Genomic DNA, 18617 nt, shown 5'->3' with positions numbered 1-18617 from the left:
GCCACACCTCCAGGCAGGCTACGCCCCCAGGCCGGCGGAACCCGAGAGGCATAGCCACGCGCAGCCCGGACAGCAAAAGGAAGCGCATCCCTGCCGCCGGAAGGAGCGGCACGTTTCTTGGTCCCGGGACTGAAGCGCCGAAGTTGCGAGCTGCCATGGAGAGTTCTAAGCCTGAGCCTACAGAGGACGCTTCCATGGACGCGTTCCTGGAAAAGTTCCAGAGCCAGCCTTACCGCGGCGGCTTCCGCGAGGACCAATGGGAGGAGGTGGGTTGGCGTCGGGGGCTTCTGGGGTAGGAGCTTGGTTCTCGAGGCTTGGTCACTGCCAGAAATCGTCCGCCTCGAGGTTTTGAGTCTAAGTTGACTGCTTTTTAAGACCACGGGGGTTTGGCAGGCAGTCCTGTCACACACCACCACCAGGCTCTGCTACCAGGGGTCCCTTACTTATAAAGTTGTTTTACTGCAGCACCCAGGTTAGGGTAAAGTTGAAAGGAGATGGTGAAGGTGGTTAGGAACGCGACAGCGCCTAGTTGAAGGTAATTGCTACCACCCATGGAGAGCGTTGGAAATCAGGATCCCACATTTAACACCAGAGAAACTGGTTGTCTAGCTCCAGCCAATCCTTAGGATTTGCATATCATGCTCAGCGAGGAAAAAACTTTATGATGTCGTGTCCTGGGATTGGATCTAATCAGTAGACAACACTAATTGTTCTTTTAAATTCTAGGAATTTGACAAGATCCCCCTATTTATGAAAAAAGCGCCATCAGAAATTGACCCCGAGGAGTTTCCTGACTTGGCCTGCCTCCAGTCGATGATTTTTGATGATGATCGATATCCAGAAGGTATCTTACTGTCACCCAGCACTTCTTTTGTGTCCTTGTTGAGTTGAGCGAAAGTATTATGACTAACATGTCAGTGTTCACGCCACACATTCTCCTTTGGATGCCTGCTGAGTAAATGTGTACAGTTCCAGGTCCCATAGGCCTGACTTGGATGAAAAGCCAGATTGCCCTAACAAATCAGAAAAGATGTGTGATGAGTGCCACTAGGTCCACCACTACTGTAGTACCAGAGAGAGGAGGGGGATTTGCTTTTCAGTGAATGACACAATGTAAGAAAAGGAGCAGTGTAATTTTCTCAATAAAAATTAAAGTCCTTCAAAAACTGGGATAAATGTATGTGTGTGTGTGTATCTGGAAATTGAACCCAGAACCTCACATATGCTGGGTAAGTGAGCTATATCCCCCCTTTGTAAAACTCTTTGTGTGTGTGTGTGTATACATGTGTACATACTTACAGAGATCAGTGGATAGCCTTGTGAGGTGGATTCTTTCTTACCATTTCACATGTTCCTCAGATCAAGCTCAGGTTGTCAAGCTTAGGGGCCAGTGCCTTTACCTGCTTAGCCATTTCTCTAAACCATCTTTAATTCCCCTTTTTAAAATAGCACTTATAGCTGGATGGTGGCGATGCATGCCTTTGACCCCAGGCAGGCAGGCAGGCAGGCAGGCAGGCAGATCTCTGAGTGCAAGGCCAGCCTGGTATACAGAGCAATTTCCAAGACAGCCAGGGCTACAGAGAAACCCTGTCTCAAAAACAAACAAACAAACAAACATATAAACACCAACCAAAAACCAAACCAAACCAAAAATTAAAAAGCACTTAATAACATTACCTCATAATTTTTTGGAAGTGGTTATGGCATTAAGTTTGCATGGCCTTGTGTTCTATATTGATGCCAATTTTATCATACCATTAATTTGGCATTTTTTTCCTCGGTTGGTTCCATCTCTTTGATTTATTGTGTATGTGTTAGTCTTTGTTTTGCTGTGCTAGAAGACTGACCGAAATGAATGTGGGGAAGAGAGGGTTTATTTAGGTTCTAGCCAGTCCCTCACTGAAGGATGTGAACTCAAGCGGGAACTGAGAGGCAGGAACTGCGACAGAGACTGTGGAGTGCTGCTTACTGGGGTTGCTCTCCTTGCACTGCTCAGCTAGTTTTTTATACAACCCAGGAACACCTGCCCAGGAGTGGTACTGCCCACAGTGGGCTGGGCCTTCCTGTGTCCATCATTAATCAAGATGGAGGCAGTTTTTGTTTGAGGCTCCCTCTTCCCGGATGACTTTAGCTTGTGTCAAGCTGACAAAACCTAACCTGTGCAATATTACATTACTGCATGATAGAGGTTTCCAGTGAGCTTTCTAAAAGGTATGACGCGCTGCTTCCTTCCTCCTCTTTGCAGAGCAAGCCAAGACCTATAAAGATGAGGGCAATGACTACTTTAAAGAAAAAGACTATAAGAAAGCTGTGCTTTCATACAGTGAAGGGTTGAAGAAGAAGTGTGCAGACCCTGACTTGAATGCTGTCCTGTATACCAACCGGGCAGCAGCACAGTACTATCTCGGTATGTAATCATGGCTCAGTTAGCTCTCTTGTATGTGTGCGCATATATGGGTATGTGCATGTGTGTGTGTGGGGGGGTGCGCGCGCGCGCATGTGTATGCACACACATGCGTGCTGGGTAGAGGTTAGTTTGTCATTCTCAGGAGCCATCTACCTGGTTTTGGAGGCAGTCTCTCATTGGCCTGGAGCTTTCTGAGGAAATTAAGCGGGCTGGCCAACAAGCCCTGTGAATCCATTTGCTTCTACTCCTCCCAAGCATATGGTGCTACAACTAGCATTTTATGTAGGGACTAGGGGTTGAATCAGGTCCTCATGCATGTACAACAAGCACTTTACTGACGGAGCCGTCTCCCCAGCACGATGTTATTATTTCTGAAGAATTTACGTATAGGGCTGAAGAGATAAATGCTCAAAAGTTAGGAGCATTTGCTGCTCTTCCAGAGAAGCTCATGTCAGCTCCCAGCAGACATCACAGGCTGCTTACAACTGCCTGGACACAGGTGCAGCCCCAGCTCCAGAGGGCTCATGCCCTCTTTTATGTTCATAAGCACTCGCGTGTGCGCGCACAACCCCCTCCCCAAATCTTTAAAAAAGAAGGGAAGAGTGTGCACCAGCTCATGCTTTTCATCTTGCGTTTGGGAGGCAGAGGCAAGCAGATCTAGGAAATTTCCTAAATTGATCCCTTCCTTAATTCTGCCTGCTCTTTTCTAGCGTTAGGAGACTGTGGCTGCTGGTGCTCTCAGTACCGAGGGGAGAATGGCTTAGTTCTTCCTTACTGAACCACCACTGTGCTCAGGGTCCAGTCCAGTCCAGACATTGTGGTTTTCTGTCTGCCTGAAATAAACCCCCAGTTCCCCACCAGCTTGGCAGTGCTGGCTTCCATCAGTAGTGGAGGGTAAGGCGGTGTCTGGAAGTCTGATGGCCTTGTAGTCTGCCTCCGTTCCCATCGCAGAGGCCCTCGGTGCCTTTGTCCTTGTGTAGTGTGGCTTGGTAGCGCAGGGCTTTTCCTCTGCTTTGTTTTTAAGTCCATCCCTTTGCTTTCCAGCTTTCATTATATACTCTGTGTTCTGAGTGCCTTTGTGAGTGTCTAGGACCTGTAAATCTCAGCTACCTGGAGAACGATGCAGGGGGATTACTTGAGTTTGAGTTCAGCCTAGACAATGTAGTGGAACCATTTCTCAAACCACTATACCAGCAGGAGATAACTCAGTTAGCTTGCTTCTTCACCGATCCTCACACGTTGATCAAGTATTTCTGAGGATAATTTCTAGAAGAACCCTGTTGTTCACAGTGTGCCGACTTACTCTCCAGTGCACCTGACATTGTGCAGGGCCGTGGGTGTGGGGAAAAGAGGGGAGAGAACCTGTGTCCTACCACAGTTCCGGTGCTCTAGGCAGGCGGACTCGGGAGGACTGCCGCACACTTTCCACGCAGCCCCCAGGTGGGTGTCTGGTTGTGTGAAACCACTGACCCCACTCAGCGGGTGGTGGACAAGGGGCAGCCCTAGGTACCAGGTTCCCAGCCTCCAGCATCCCACACTGGATACGGCAGAGGAGCTGAGAACAGAATAGGGGCCCTGGGGCGACACTGAGCCCTGGGGCTGAAGGGAGGAGAGGGCAAGGGGAGAGGGCATTTATGGTTCCCACTCAGGCGAGAGTCCTTGGTCCAGTCCATGGCTGCAGCACAGGAAGGCCTTCTGGCGGGAGGTTAGATGCAGCTTGTTAGGAGAAAGCCCATCCCATCATTCAAGCAAGGCGGGCCTTAGTGATCAGAGACAGTCTATGGTTTTAGAGCTTTATTGTAGAAAGGCAGGGAGAAAGAGAAGGTAAAAAGAGAGGGGCTGGCCATGGCCACATGGAGGGAGTGGAGGGAAAGAGAGAAGGAGGGCTAGAGAGTAAGAAAGGTGAGGGCTTAAAGAGAGTGAGGAGGGGCCAAGCAGCCCCTCTTACAGTGTGGCTGGGCTATCAGGTAACTGTGGGAGTGGAGTCTAGCCAGAATGCCAGAAGCTTGGGACATTGTCTGCGTGACTGATAGTCACAGAATTATGGAATTGGGGGCTCTGTGGTTTCAGGCACCTGATTCTGGGAACGTGGCTCGCTTTCCCTTCCCTTGAGATCTTTACTGGGTCACCGGAACAAGCCCTATTCAACCAAAATAGACTGCCTACCACAGTCCCACAGCACTGTTTTTTCCCACGTCCTCACTGGTTTCGGGTTGACTTTAGTTTCTAGTCGCTGGTGACACTGGGCATTTTTTCCTCCGGCCTGCTGGATGCTGCGTACTCTTAGGACTCGATGAGCATGACTGTGTTTGTCCAGAGCATGTTCAGTGTTCTGAGTCCTGAGCCTTGCTTGGGAATTGTCTCTATCAGTGCTGTGACATTTTGGAAGCATTTTGACGGAAAAGCTTATTCTTTCTTTTACTTAATGGCATTTCATTAGGCAATGTTCGTTCTTCCCTCAACGATGTGCTGGCTGCCAAGAAGCTAAAGCCCGGTCACTTGAAAGCCATCATAAGAGGTGAGTCTCCATGAGCTGCGGGTGGCTATCATTTGGGAAAACTGGCAGTGTGTACCAAAAGCTGCTGTTGAAAGCTTGGCTCCTGACGTGCTGGGGACTGGGGAAGTCCTTTAGTCCTGCAGACTCTGTGGGAAGGTCCTGCTTCCTCCCGGCGGCTGCTGTCACTCAGAGCTCCCTAGAAGGCTCTACCCTTCATGCCTGGTGTGTATGAGATTGAAACTACTCATTTTAAATTAGTAAAGAATAAAATTAGCAGGGCGTGGTGGCGCACTCCTTTAGTCCCAGCACTCAGGAGGCAGAGGCAGGCGGATTTCTGAGTTTGAGACTCACTCTGGTCTACAGAGTGAGTTCTAGGACAGCCAGGGCTACACAGAGAAACCCTGCCTCGTAAAAACCAAAAAAAAAAAAAAAAAGAAAGAATAAAATTAATTAAGACATAGCACATTCTGATTTTTTTTCCTAGTTTAGCTGATCGAAAGGCAAGATAATTAAATGCCATGTTGAAATTAATTAAAAGATAAGTATGGGGCCTTTGCCAGAAACTCTGCTGCTGGACTGTTCCCATGTTTTTCATGTTGTGGTCTGACCTTGCAATAACAGCGGTTTTACTAATTATACTTCACTTTACTCTGAGCTGAGGGTGCTTTGCAAACTATTCATCATGTATTGAGCCTCCCTATACTGCCATGAGTCATTTTAAACCACTTAGCCAAGTAATGCCCCTTTAGGTGTCTGGCTGGGTGTAGGGAGTATGTCCGTGTCTGTCAGCCACAGGACAGAGGCCCTGAGTAAGGGTTGGCCGGGAGACTACGGTCCTGTGGAATCAGCCTCTGACTCGTTGTTGCTTCACCTTATATATAGCAGGACCTCATTGGCAGGACATCTGCTCTTAATGTCAGTTTGCTCACTCTGGGTTTGATGAGGTTAGAGTCTCTAAAAAATAAGTATGCATTTGTTTTGTGTCCTGAGACATCTCACCTGTCTGGGGTTATAGAGTCTTTGACACTCAAGCTGTCTTAGTTAGGGCTTTCCTGCAGTGAACAAACACCACGACCAAGGCACTCTTATTAGGACAGCATTTAACTGGGGCTGGCTTACAGGTTCAGAGGTTCAGTCCAGTATCATCAAGGCAGGAACATGGCAGCATCCAGGCAGGCATGGCACAGGAGGAGCTGAGAGTTCTACATCTTCATCTGAAGGCTGTAGCAGAATACTGGCTTCCAGGCAGCTAGAATGGGGGTCTTAAAGCCCACATCCTCAGTGACAGACCTACTCCAACAAGGCCACAGGTAGTCCAACAGGGCCACACCTTTTTATAGTGCCACTCTCTGGGCAGAGCATATTCAAACCATCATGTAAGCCTTATAATAAAATTCTGATGTTTTAAATTTCTGTGAAAGTCTAAGAGGCTATCCAGAGAACTGAACATGATTGCAGTGAACCATTTTAGAAATAGAATCAAGGTATAGCTTAATGGTAGGGCACTTCCCTAGCATGCACAGGTGCTGCAGATTTCATCCCAGAATGAAAACAAACAGCGCCCTATACCAGTCAAGCAAAGAGTAAAGGGGAGGCAGTTTAAAGAGATGGCTGTATAAAAAAGAAAAATGTGTTTGGGCTTTGGTATTGATTGATGGCTGAGGAAATTCTGCTTTATACTAAACATCATCTGGGGACTGGAGAGGAGGCTTAGCAGTAAACAGAACATTAGAACATTCTGCTCTTGCACAGGACTCCAGGTCAGTTCCCAGTGGCTCACAGCTGCCTAAGACTCCAGCTCAAGGGCTGTCTGACATCTCTGGCCTTTTCAGGCAAACACTTTTTCTCCCTCCCTCCCTCCCTCCCCTTCCCTCTCTTTCTCTCCCTCTCTCTCTTAAAAACAATTTTTTTTTGTTGTTTAAAATTCTTTTTTTTTTCAAGATTTATTTATTTTATGTATTCACCATTGCTCTCTTCAGACACACCAGAGGGCATCAGACCCCACTGCAGATGGTTGTGAGCCACCATGTGGTTGCTGGAAATTAAACTCAGGACTTGTGGAAGAGCAGTCAGTGTTCTTAACCACTGAGCCATCTCTCCAGCCCTTAAAAACAAATCTTAAAACATACACACACACACACACACACACACACACACACCATCTGAGATGGCCTTTATTCTCCCATTTGTAGACAAGGAATCTGAAGCTTAGACATGGCCTTTGTCCAAGATCCAACAGGTAAATGACAGTCATTTTCTAGCCCAGCCCTGTCTGACTGTTTGATGAGCTGAGTCCTGTATACCTGGAAGACTTGGAAGTTTTGAACAAATGGGGTTGAGAGTGATTTCTGATCTACAGTACACAAATCCTTCCTTGTCTAGGAACTGAACTACAGAGAGCCCTGTCCTGTCTGCCTCCTGGGGCTGGCTGGTGACTGGTGAGGGAAGGAAGGCGTTTTCAAGGCGGGGCTTTCTGAGCATGTTGTCTGAGATCCTCAGGACTCTGATTTCTGCAGGTGCCCTGTGCCATCTTGAACTGAAACACTTTGCTGAGGCTGTGAACTGGTGTGACGAGGGACTACAAATTGATGCCAAAGAGAAGAAACTTCTAGAAATAAGGGCAAAAGCAGACAAGCTAAAGGTTAGTGACTGTCCGCAGACAGTTTGTATTTGCTAGTTAGCATTCCTCAGATTGTGTCTCCAGTCGCTGTGGGAATATAGTGTGTGCATGCTAACAGTCTAGAGTAGTGGTAGCTGGCTTTGCACTGCCGACAGCAGAGTGTGAATGGGATTCTGACGGGTAGTTTGTTGAGAGAGGTGATGCCTGAGCCCAATCTCTGAATGACGGAGTGAGAGTTTACTGAGCAGCTGAGTGATGCCGAGGGAGAAGACTGTTTCCAGACAAGAAGCCCTAGAGGGATGCTTCAGCAAATCTGAGTTTAATACTACTTTTACCACTGCTGAAGTGCTGTCATGAATCAGGACAAGTTCCTGATATTTCTTGGTCCCTGCTTTGAATATGAGAAAAAATATATACCTTGAATGATTTTTTTAATGAAGATGAATTGAGCTTAGCAAGTTTTCACACTATCAAGAGATAATACACAACAGAGACCATGCGATCTGCAGAGCCTGACACATTTGCTCTGTTCCCTTTGAGGCAGAGGTTGGCAGATTTCTATTAACTGCAAGCCCAGGGGGAAGCAGGAACTGCTGGTGGTGGGCAGACTGGGGAGAAAGTCTGCCACCTGTGTTTTTCTCTCACTGATTTTAACTGTGCAGAAGGCAGAACCTGGGGTTTTCCACAGCCATACCAGAGAAGTTGGGGTTCCCTGTAGTACTTGTCTACTCCACTGGGGACCTTGGATAGAGATGCCCTCTCTCCTTTATTGGCGGCATTTTCCTTGTCTGCCTAAGTCTACTTTGGGGGCACCATCAGGGTGACTCAGGGGTACACTTGGCTCTTAGCAGCATCCCTCACTGAATTGTGAGTTCTTGCAGTACAAGAATGAAGGGTTTTGTTTTGGTTTTGTTTTTTTAAAAGAACTAGGTTTTAAATTTCTGCCGACAGTGGGCCTGACCGTGGGGGCATGCTTTGTGGACGGTCACTGAGCCAGCCACTGGCAGTCTCTGAGCAGAAGCATGGTTTGCATAGAGACCAGATCTCCTGCAGGCTGGGGTAAAAGAGAGAAAGAGTTCCCTGGAGCTGACGACATCTGAATTATATTTCCAGAGGATGGAAGAGAGGGATCTGAGGAAGGCAAAGTTGAAAGAAAAGAAGGAACAGCGTCAGAATGAGGCTCTGCTCCAGGCCATCAAGGTGAGTTCTCAAAGCATGGGCCTCACAGAGTGTGAAACCCCCTGGCTGTGTGAATCCTGCTGGGACCTTTCTTGGGGTGCTTTGCCTTCACAGCTGTGCTTACCCCGCCCAGCCTCTGGAGTCAGAGCACCACGTTCAGTTAGCTCGGTCCCTCCTGTGCCGGTCTCAGCAACATGCTGAGTGTGCGCTCTGGGGTAGTCATCCTCTCCCTCCCTCTCACAGCAGCCCTCTGGGGAAGGCCTTGTTCCTGGTTTACTAATCTTAGAAGAAAACCACCCATAGTAATGGTGTCTGAGCCAGGGCCATGATCATCACTATAACATACTACAACCCAAGAAAGCCACGCTTTTAGGATGTTGCTTTAATTAACAACAGTAAAACCCTCCCTGTCCTGCATTCTGAAGTGCACGTAGTCTAGGAGGCCCAGTAGCCAAGCCAGTTAGTGCTTGGTACTTCCCTGAAGTGAGTGTCTGACCTACATCTTTAATCCTGATGCCTGGCTAGTCTCCCATTCGACAGGTGCTGCTGCCTGGGCTGAGGCTTTAGTCTCATTCTGTGTTCACAGTTACACACCATTTCAGTTACTGACTTAGAGCACTTAACACTGCTAAATCTACTCACTTGGCTCTCCCAGTAAGCAGTCTGGTAACAGATATTAACAAATTCAGTATGGGCTGAGAGATGCTCAGTGGTTAAGTGCACTGTCTGCAGAGGACCTGGGTTCTGTTCCCAGCACCCACATGGCAGCTCACAACTGTCTGTAACTCCTCACACAGACATACCTGCAGGCAAAACAGCACAGAATTATAACACATATCTCAAAAGATAAAACAAAACACAACCCAACAAACAGAACAGTACAGTATACTCCAGGTTTTTAAGTTTGATATTCAGAGAGGATGTGGCCATTTTCTTGAATAAGAGACCCAGATAGTTGTATATAGACTTTTTTCTCTTGACTGTATTGTATATGTACACCACATGATTCATGTAGTGCCCACAGAGTAGTTGGGGTATTAGGAGTTGAACCTGGGTCCTCTGGAAGAGCAGCCCGTGCACTAACCATTGAGCCATCTCTCTAGCCCCACATATAGATGTTTTAGAAAATTTCTAGTTATTTCTTCTAGTTAAGTCCTGTACTTTGGACTGTAGTACAAATTAAAATCATTATCAACAGTACAAAGCTGCCTTAGTTAGGGTTTCTCTTGCCATAATGAAGCATCATGACCAAAAGCAAGTTGGGGAGGAAAGGGTTAATTTGGCTTACACTTCCATGTAATAGTCTACCACTGAAGGAAGCCAGGGCAGGAACTCCAGCAGGGCAGGAACCTGGAGGCAGGAGCTGATGCAGAGGCCGTGGAGGCGTGCGTTAGTTTGCTCCTCATGGCCTGCTCAGCCTGTAAAACCCAGGACCACCAGCTCAGGGATGGCACCACCCACAATGGCCTGGGCTTTCCCCCCATCAATCACCAATTATGAAAATGCCTTACAGCTGGATCTTATGGAGGCATTTTCTCAATTGGGGTTCCTTTCTTTCAGATGGCTCTAGCTGTGTCAAGTTGACATAAAACTAGCCAGCACAATGCCACGTTTTATTGATGGTTTAAGGGTAGAGGCTGTAGATGGTGACACTGAATCAGCTCTCTTTGTTTAGGTATCATCCAAGGCTTTCCCAGAGGCAGTGGTACAGGGGACTACTGTCAACAGACTGCTTGGGCTTCAGTAGCTGATGCTTTAAGAAAAAAATTTGCCAGCCAGGGTGTGTCACATGCCTGTGATCCGAGCACCTGGGAGCTGGTGACAGGGGGATCAGAAATCCAAAGCCAGCTTGGGTTACATGAGACTGTTGCAAAAAGAAAATAAAAAGTTTGCTAATTTCTACTTTAGGGGCTATCATCCAAATAACTGGTACCCACTGTGCCAGGCTGCCAGGACAGTTAAGGTGGTCACACGGGCCTTCAGGAAGCGTCAGGGCGTATTTCAGTGATATGTTTGCATTGTTTGCATCTTCCTCATGATAGGGTTTGTGCGAGTGTGTGTTTTTGTCTGAATCCAGGCTAGGAACATCAGGCTTGTCTCTGAATCAGCCGGTGAGGATGAAGATTCAGCCTCCAGTGGTCCAGCTGAGATACTCCTGGATGGGCTCAGCTCTGAGAACCCCTGTGGAGCCAGGCTAAGTATAGATGACCAGGGCAGGCTGAGCTGGCCTGTGCTGTTCCTGTACCCGGAGTACGCGCAATCAGACTTCATTTCTGCTTTTCATGAGGACACCAGGTACTGTTTGTCCCAACAGCCCTCTGCTCCTACTTGTGTGCTCCTCTCGCTGACTGTCAGGAGAGTCAAGGGGCTTTTGCCTGAGAAGGAAAGAGAGTAATTTTGAGGCTATCTCCAGCATGGCAGGGTTCTCTATCATGAATCTGTCTACCTGCTGGCAAGGCAGGTCTTGCTTCATCACTGTCTGGGTGGTTCATCTTAGGTGGTACATGTGTATAATTTATGTGTCTATTTAAAAAAATGTAGATCGTACCATATAGCTTACGATCTCAAAGGGTAGGTATGCCCTGTACAGTGATGAGCCTTCATGCTGTGGGCTGTGGTGAGAGTAGGTTAAGCCTAGATGTCACGCTTTATAGGTTACTTTTCTCTCTGAATTGGTGTCCAGGGGCTGATGTGGGGCTATATAGATGGAACATTGACACCCAGAAGCCACATCCTCCTCCCTTAGGTTTATTGACCATCTAATGGCGATGTTCAGTGAAGCACCCTCCTGGGACTCAGAGCACAAGTACCACCCAGAGACTCTGGAGGTAAGAAATGTTTTATTTCATTCCTATAAGAGATATTGGGAGGATGTATACACAGATATTGAGTGTTTTTAAACTGTGTGTGTGTGTGTGTATGTATGTATGTGTGTATATGTATGTATGTGTGTGTGTATGTTAGAAGACAACTTACGGGAGCCAGTTCTGGCCTCCATCATGTGGGTTCTAAACTTAGGTCATCAGCAGGCACCTTTAGCACTGAGCCATCTCACTGACCTAACGTTTATTTACTCAGTGGATTTATGGTTTCCTCTTTTATTTAATGAGTTTAATTTATCACTGTGGAGTTGATGTCCAGATTGTTGTAGACTTGGTCAGTAGGATTTCATTCCTCTATTTTTATAGGCTAACTCACCTCCCTTCTTTACGTTCATGTTTCTGGCCCAAGGTACTCCAGCTTTGAGCTGTGCTTTCTCCACCCAGCTTTGATAGCAACCCTTTTTTCCCCCTAGGATCCCTGCTTGTTTCTATGGAGAATGGTATTAGCAGTAGGCATACTGTTACTATTGGGAAGGGGGACTTGTGGCTGGGGAAGGATTATGTGTGCAGCATTGCGTGTCTCCAGTTCTACTCTGGCACCATGAGGTTCACTTTATTTATCTCTGTATTTGTAATGAAGACGTCAGTGGTGTTTTGAGCCGGGTTTTTACTGTGTAGTTAGGGCTGTCAGTCCCTTCACTTTAGCCTGTGTGTGCTAGGGTTACAGCTGTGTACTACCATGCCCAGCTGACCTTTGTGTTCTTGGATCAGCCCCCCTCTGCCACCAGCACTGGCACCTTCCTATGTGGAACACTCAGCCCCATGCTGGCTACTGCCCCAGGATAGCAGCCTTCCTCTTCTTCTGCAGACTCACATCCTACATGGCTCACTCACCCTTCATCCTGTTCCAGCTCTAACCCACACACAGGCTATATCCTAGCTGGGCTTAGTGACACTGGCCTATAATGCTAGCCACTTAGGAAACTAAAGCAGGAGTTCATCCTGGGCTAACAAGTAGTTCAAGGCTATCCTGGGCAACTTAGTGAATTTAAAAAATAAAAAAGAGGTGTATAGCTCAGTGGTCGAGCACTTGCCTAGCGTGTGTGACCCCTGTGTCCTATCCTTGGTACTGCAAATAGCAACAAGAAAACAAAAAACACGAGGTTATCCTCTGCCATAGCAGGTGGTCATCCTTCTGCTGGAGGCCTGATAACCCCCAGTGTTTTCTCTGCTTTCACTCCTGTTGGGCTCCACCTTGCTACCCTTTATTACTGCCTTCTAAAGAAGCCCTTCTCTTCCAGTGCAGGCTGGCTGGCTCCTGCCGTGAGAGCCTCCCTGTCCTGGTTGAGCTCTGACGTATCCTGTGACATGTCCTTACCCTGCTTGTGCTTTGGTGCCCTGCACACACACCCGTCTCACCTGTTCTGGGTCTTCCTACCTTTGGGTCACTGTGGTGTTCTGCTTCCCACCTCTGTGGCACTGGGACTAAACTGAAGGCTGCACAGGCCTGGGCTTGAGCTTTGGAGCCCCTTCACTGCCTGAGTGACACGAGGAGATGGTCCCCTTCTCTGAGCTGTGGAGAATGCAGCTGGTCCATGGCTGGGCATGCATGGGCAGCATGGCTGTGGCTGACCCGAGCACCGGAGCCTGCAGCTGTGTGGAGGAGGCAGGCATCCCACTAGTAACAGTTGCCATCCCAACCTCTCAGAGTTGCTGCAGCAGTGTGGGGCCATCTAAGCCTGTGTTTGTCTCTCATCCTTCTGGTTAATCTGCAGGTCTACTTCGAGGATGAAGACAGGGCGGAACTATACCAGGTGTCTCCCGATAGCACCCTGTTGCAGGTGCTGCAGCATCCCAGGTGAGCTTCTCCATGGGAGGATGAGAAAATTCACAGGCCCCTTCCAGAGTCTAGTCTGCTCTTCTGCTCACTGACACACAGCTCTCACAGGCCAGGGGCACCAAACTGGCCTGGCCCATTAAACCAGGCCATTGGCCAAGGAGGCTGAAGGAGAGTGACAGCTCAGGCCATGGGAAGTGATCAGCCTGGTCTCAGATTGGAAAAGCTGCTTGGCTTGTGTAACTGAAGGCAGCTGGGGTAGCTTCCATTATCTGATTGCACTGGTCTCCTGACACTGTCACATGGAAAGAATATTGCAGACACTCCTGGGTTCCCTAACCGTGTGACCCTGAGCATATTCTCTCTGGGGCTCTGCCTTCACCTATAGAATGGGTACATGCTTCTAGGGTACTTTAGTTAGGATGCAGGCAGATGTCAGAGTGCCCTTGTAGACATGGTACAGCCTGCTGGGGAGGAGTCTGTTATCAGCAGGGGTAGCAAGCAGATTCCACAGCCGCCTCTTTAACAGCTTCGGTAGAATGCCCTAAGGGAATTAACAAATTCACTCTTGGGTCTGTTTTTCTCCAACTTGCAGCAAAGTGAAAAAGACTAAGGCAAAGGATTTCTGCATTTAGAATAAAAGCCAGTTGTACAGGAGAAGGGGGTCTTCGGGCATGGTCAGCAGGGAGGCTGGAGAGCTGAGTTAGCACGGTTCATGGAGCATGGACTGAGCTGCCCTGCTAAGGAGCATGGACTTCATCCAGGGTGGTGAATGGAGCTGCAGAGGGGAGCTCAAGGAAGGAGCACAGAGGAATGTGCAGATTTGCATTATATGTACTGTTGGGTGGTGAGGCCCATGGGAGAGGCTGGAGTGGAGGGAGGGCCTGAACAGATGAGAAGACCGTTGACCTGGAAAGGGGTCCAGAAGTCCCGAGTGCCTGCTTGGGCTTGGAGGGTGTGAAGGAACATTTCTCAAGGCCTGAGGCTCACTGTATCCCATTTCCAAGAAGTATCTAAACACGACAGAAAGCAGACTGATCCTCAGAGGAACACCAATCCCATATGCTCAGAAACGCAAAGGCTACTGTGAGTGAATATATTTAGGTTTTTGACTTAACACAGGAGACAGTTCAGAACCTGAAGACATGCACCAAACCCAGAAGTGGCCCACTGTGTAATGCCAACACACCTAGGCCTGGGAGGCCAGGGCCTCATCCACCTCTCCAGCCTGCCTTACTCTGTGAATTTCACAATCTAGCAATAACAGACTGTCTGGCTACCTGCACTGTGCACCAGAAACTTTCCAAATTAAAGCCAAGTTCAGGCATGGTGTCTTCCAGGAAGTCCTTCCTGTCCCCCTGTAGCTGCTAGGGCCGTGCCTTATTGGACTAAGGGTGTGTATTTCACATGTCCTTTATAGCCTCCCTCAGGGATAGACTTGGGAGCCAGAACATGGTTATGGATTTTGGCTTGTTTTTGAGATGAGTTGTTAAACAGGGCTGTGTGTAGCCCTGGCTGGCTTCCAGTTTGCTGTGTAGTTACGGATGATCTGGTGCTCCTTATTCTCCTACGTCTGCCTTTCAAGTGCTGGGATTCCAAGCGTGGATTACCACACCCAACTGTAGTGGTGTTTGTTTGTTTGTTTGTTTGTTTTGAGACAGGATCTCTCTACACAGTCTTGGCTGTTTTAAAATTCCCTATGTAGAACATGTTGGCCTTGTATGCACAGAGACTCCTCACCTCAGCCTTTTGAATGCTGGGGTTAAAGGCATGCATCCTTACGCCCAGCTTTTGTTGGTGTTGTTTTAAAGTATGCCTTTTAACGTTTGTCTGGGGTAATGTTTATCATGGGCAGTACCCATGCCGTGGCATATGTATGGAGGTCCGGAGACAACTTATGGAGGAAGTTGGTTCTCTCTTCTACTCTTCGAGTCTCAGGTACAGCAGCAAGTGCTACTGTCTAATAAGCCATTTTATTAGTCCACATGTATATATTTTAATCTAGTTTCTTAACACAGGGCCTCGTTTCTAAACTTGGAGTCACAGTCTATACCTCGAGAAGCCAGGCTTGGCTCCCATTCTCAGGAAGCCAATTAAAAGAGCAAAATTAATAGGAATTTGGGTTGTTGTTTTGGTTTGGTTTGGTTGTTTTTTAAAAGCGAGAGATTTATTCAGTGTGACTGCAATGGGAACGGGTGGGCAAACCTGGCTTGTTGAGATGCACACTGTAACCTCAAGTTAGTAAGAGCCTGGTTTACACTAGTCACTCCCAGAATATTGAATGAACTGATAGCTTTGTGGTCTTCTTTCATGTTTAGCCCTATGTGTGCTTGATGCCAGAGTTTTAAGGGGAGACTGTCTTCATGCTGTCTGCAGACTTAGGAATATTCAGACAAACAAATGTGCTAAGTTGTACTTTAATGTTTGTGTACATCCGAGTTCACCTGGAGTGTGGCTGGGAAGGTCCAGGGATAATGGCACTTATAATGCTGTTAACCACTCTGCTGTGCTCCCTGCAGGTGCTCTGTGAAGGCCCTTACCCCGGCATTCCTGGTCTGTGTAGGAGCCTCTCCTTTCTGTAGGAATTACCTCCAGGGGAAGAAGGTGCACAGGTAACATGGGAGCCAGACCCTGGGGTCTCTTCCCTCAACTTCCTCTGCTGGATTTTGTACACGTGAATCATCTGGCCTAGAGTTTAGCACTCTATCCTCAGGGACAGTGGTTCCCAGCCTCTTGTTGGGGAAGAAGCTGCTGGACCCCCTGAACCTAAGCCTGTCTGGCTGAGTGCTGGGCTCTAGCTGGGCCTCACTCTCCTCAGATTCACAGCCCTGCCCTGGCCAGTACATCTTTGGAGTCCATCTCTGAAAAAATCATCCACTGCAGTTACCAGAATAGCTCGCCTTGGTAACTCCCTGGCCCAGAGACTGTCTCAGGATGCAGTGACAGTCTTAACCTTTGTAGCATCGGGCACATACAGAAGGCACAACTCCAAGGCAATAAACCAGCCCTGCACATACTCTAAGGCCTTAAGGCTTGAAAGACTGGCTCAGTTGCTTCACCAGCATGGAGGAAAGCTAAGATGCTGTGGATGCCATGAAGTGACTGGAGCCATGAAGCCACATCCTGTTCTGTGTTGACTGTATAAACTTGGATCCTGGGACTACTCAGAGCCCTACTGGATTCTCTACTTCTCAATGCCCATGCAAGGGCTTGTGCCACATCTGACAGAAGCTTGAGGAGCCAATGGGCAGTGGTTTGCAAGTAGGCTTGTGTTGTTTTCCCTTTATCGTGAGGCCCCATTTCTGAAATAGGAGCAGCTGGCCTAAAGCCATTGTTTGTTACATGAGTGGCAAATGTGTTTGTAGTAAACACTTGAGATTTGGGGGATTGTTTGTCACTATAGGAAAACTGACTAATACATTATTAAACTGAAACCAGCTGGTGGCCTTCAGATGGGCTAATATGAGATCTTGTGTTGTTTGTGTCCTTGTTTCTTGAAGAGAAATTGTTTGAAATATCTAGGGAGACAAGTGCAGCTTTCTTTACCAGAGCAGGTCCCTGTAAATCCACTAAACCCTACCCCCATCACAGACACACACACACACACACACACACACACACACACANACACACACACACACACAGGTTTTGGAAATACTGCAGACATTCTCTCCTCAGCCAGAGACTTTCCTCTGACTTCCTTTTTAAGAACTCAAAGTCTATGTGAGGGGCCTAAAAGTGTCTCTGTGGGTGTGGTCTCAAGACCCTCATCCTAGCTGCGTGGAAGTCAGTCTTCCACTAGCAACCTTCAAATGAAGATGTAGAACTCTCAGCTCTGCCTGCGCCATGATTGCCTGGATGCTGCCCATGTTCCTGCCTTGACGTTAATGGACTGAACCTCTGAACCTGTAAGCCAGCCAATTAAATGTTGTCCTTATAGGAGTTGCCTTGGTCATGGTGTCTGTTCACAGCAGTAAAACCCTAACTAAGACAACACACTTCCTCCAACAAGGCCACCACCTCCTAGTCCTTCCCAAACAGTTCTATCACCTGCGGACTAAACATTGAAATATCTGAGTCTGTGGTGACCATTCTCATTCAGACTACCTCAGGGAGAGCATGCACCAAGAGCTCCATTGGGAGGCTTGAGCCAGGTCTGCTGCTTAAAGCTCCTGTCAACTGTAAAATGATCATCTTTCCGTGACATTGCTTGTAGCCTGTGCATGTGAGGTCTCAGCCCAGGAGTGGCATGTCCTCAGTGAACAGCTCTCTTCAAAAGCACTGTTTCACAGCCTGGTAGATTGACAAGTGGGTGATTCTGCATGACCTCATTCAGATGACATCATAACCTGGTGTGTGCTGCTCTGCTGGCATTAGGAAGGTTGAGACCAGGCATACCTTTTAATTTCCTATGATGCATGCCACAGAGAGAACGATCTAGCCCAAAATGCCAGTGATAGACATGGAGAGATGTTCACTAAACCAGAAAGAAGGAAAAAAAAACAATTTTTTGGAAACAAAGTTTCTGTACACTCTGAAGAGTGTGGTGGAAATCTGGGAAGAGCCTGCTTCCTGAGCAAGATGCGGACTAGATCCTACCTGGTTCCCCTTTGGCCACCATACCCATAGACTGGGAAATAGAGCGGGAGACTCAAGCCTTCCCTGCCTGTTTTGTTTTTGTTTTCTTGTTATGTGGAGGGGGAGAGTTGTGGGGATGGACACCCCCAGAAGAGGTGGGATGCAGGGGCGGTACATGCTCCCAAATCTGAGCCTTCCTCAGTTGGTCCTGGGACTCCTCCTGGCAGAGTCCTCAGTGCTTGCTGCCTTCCCAGAACCAGGGTGGAGGAAGGATGCCTGACATGTCTGGTTGCCTCTGAGGATGTGGGTGACAACTAGAGATGAGAGGGACAAAGCCCCTAAACACCGTCAGCAGGCACACAAAGTAGGACAAATGCTACATTCTGACACTACCAACTTCACTGAGTTTTCTTACTTAATCCTTAGAGTCACCCCCAGATCTGGCCTGTGCCGTCAGGATGGAGAAGAAGCAGTGTCAGAGCCCGGATCTGAACCACAACTCCCCTCCCCAGCACCGTCCTTTCCTGCATCCTTGTGTTTCCATGCCTTACAAGCATCTGTCCCGTGCCCACAGTGGACTTAGGGCTGAAGAGCCACATGTAGCCTCTGACTTAGGGTCATACTGCTCAGTGGATGTAGTGAATCTGACCCTGGGCTGGCAACTGCTCCAAGGGGGA

The 18617-nt window shown here is 48.1% G+C and overlaps 1 protein-coding gene across 2 annotated transcripts; it reads left to right on the top strand.

Annotated features, from left to right (window-relative positions):
• Window positions 1-70: 70 nt before the first annotated feature.
• Ttc4 (tetratricopeptide repeat domain 4) lies at window positions 71-16828 on the top strand. Of its 2 annotated transcripts, XM_021160170.2 has the most exons (11): window positions 71-266; window positions 727-844; window positions 2246-2407; window positions 4848-4925; window positions 7421-7545; window positions 8638-8724; window positions 10781-10998; window positions 11450-11531; window positions 13301-13383; window positions 15882-15974; window positions 16181-16828. In XM_021160170.2, exons 1-11 carry the CDS (start codon window positions 156-158, stop codon window positions 16497-16499), a joined length of 1476 nt encoding a protein of 491 aa, XP_021015829.1. In that variant the 5' UTR covers window positions 71-155; the 3' UTR covers window positions 16500-16828. The 2 variants fall into 2 exon arrangements, with proteins under 2 accessions (XP_021015829.1, XP_021015830.1); XM_021160171.2 differs by having other exon boundaries at window positions 72-266; window positions 15882-16273.
• Window positions 16829-18617: the final 1789 nt, after the last annotated feature.

The sequence above is a fragment of the Mus caroli genome, chromosome 4, assembly GCF_900094665.2.
Source record: "Mus caroli chromosome 4, CAROLI_EIJ_v1.1, whole genome shotgun sequence".
In the NCBI taxonomy this organism is placed as follows: Eukaryota; Metazoa; Chordata; class Mammalia; order Rodentia; family Muridae; genus Mus; species Mus caroli.
Note: the sequence above shows the minus strand (reverse complement) of the source record. Positions and strands in the feature narration are given on the sequence as shown.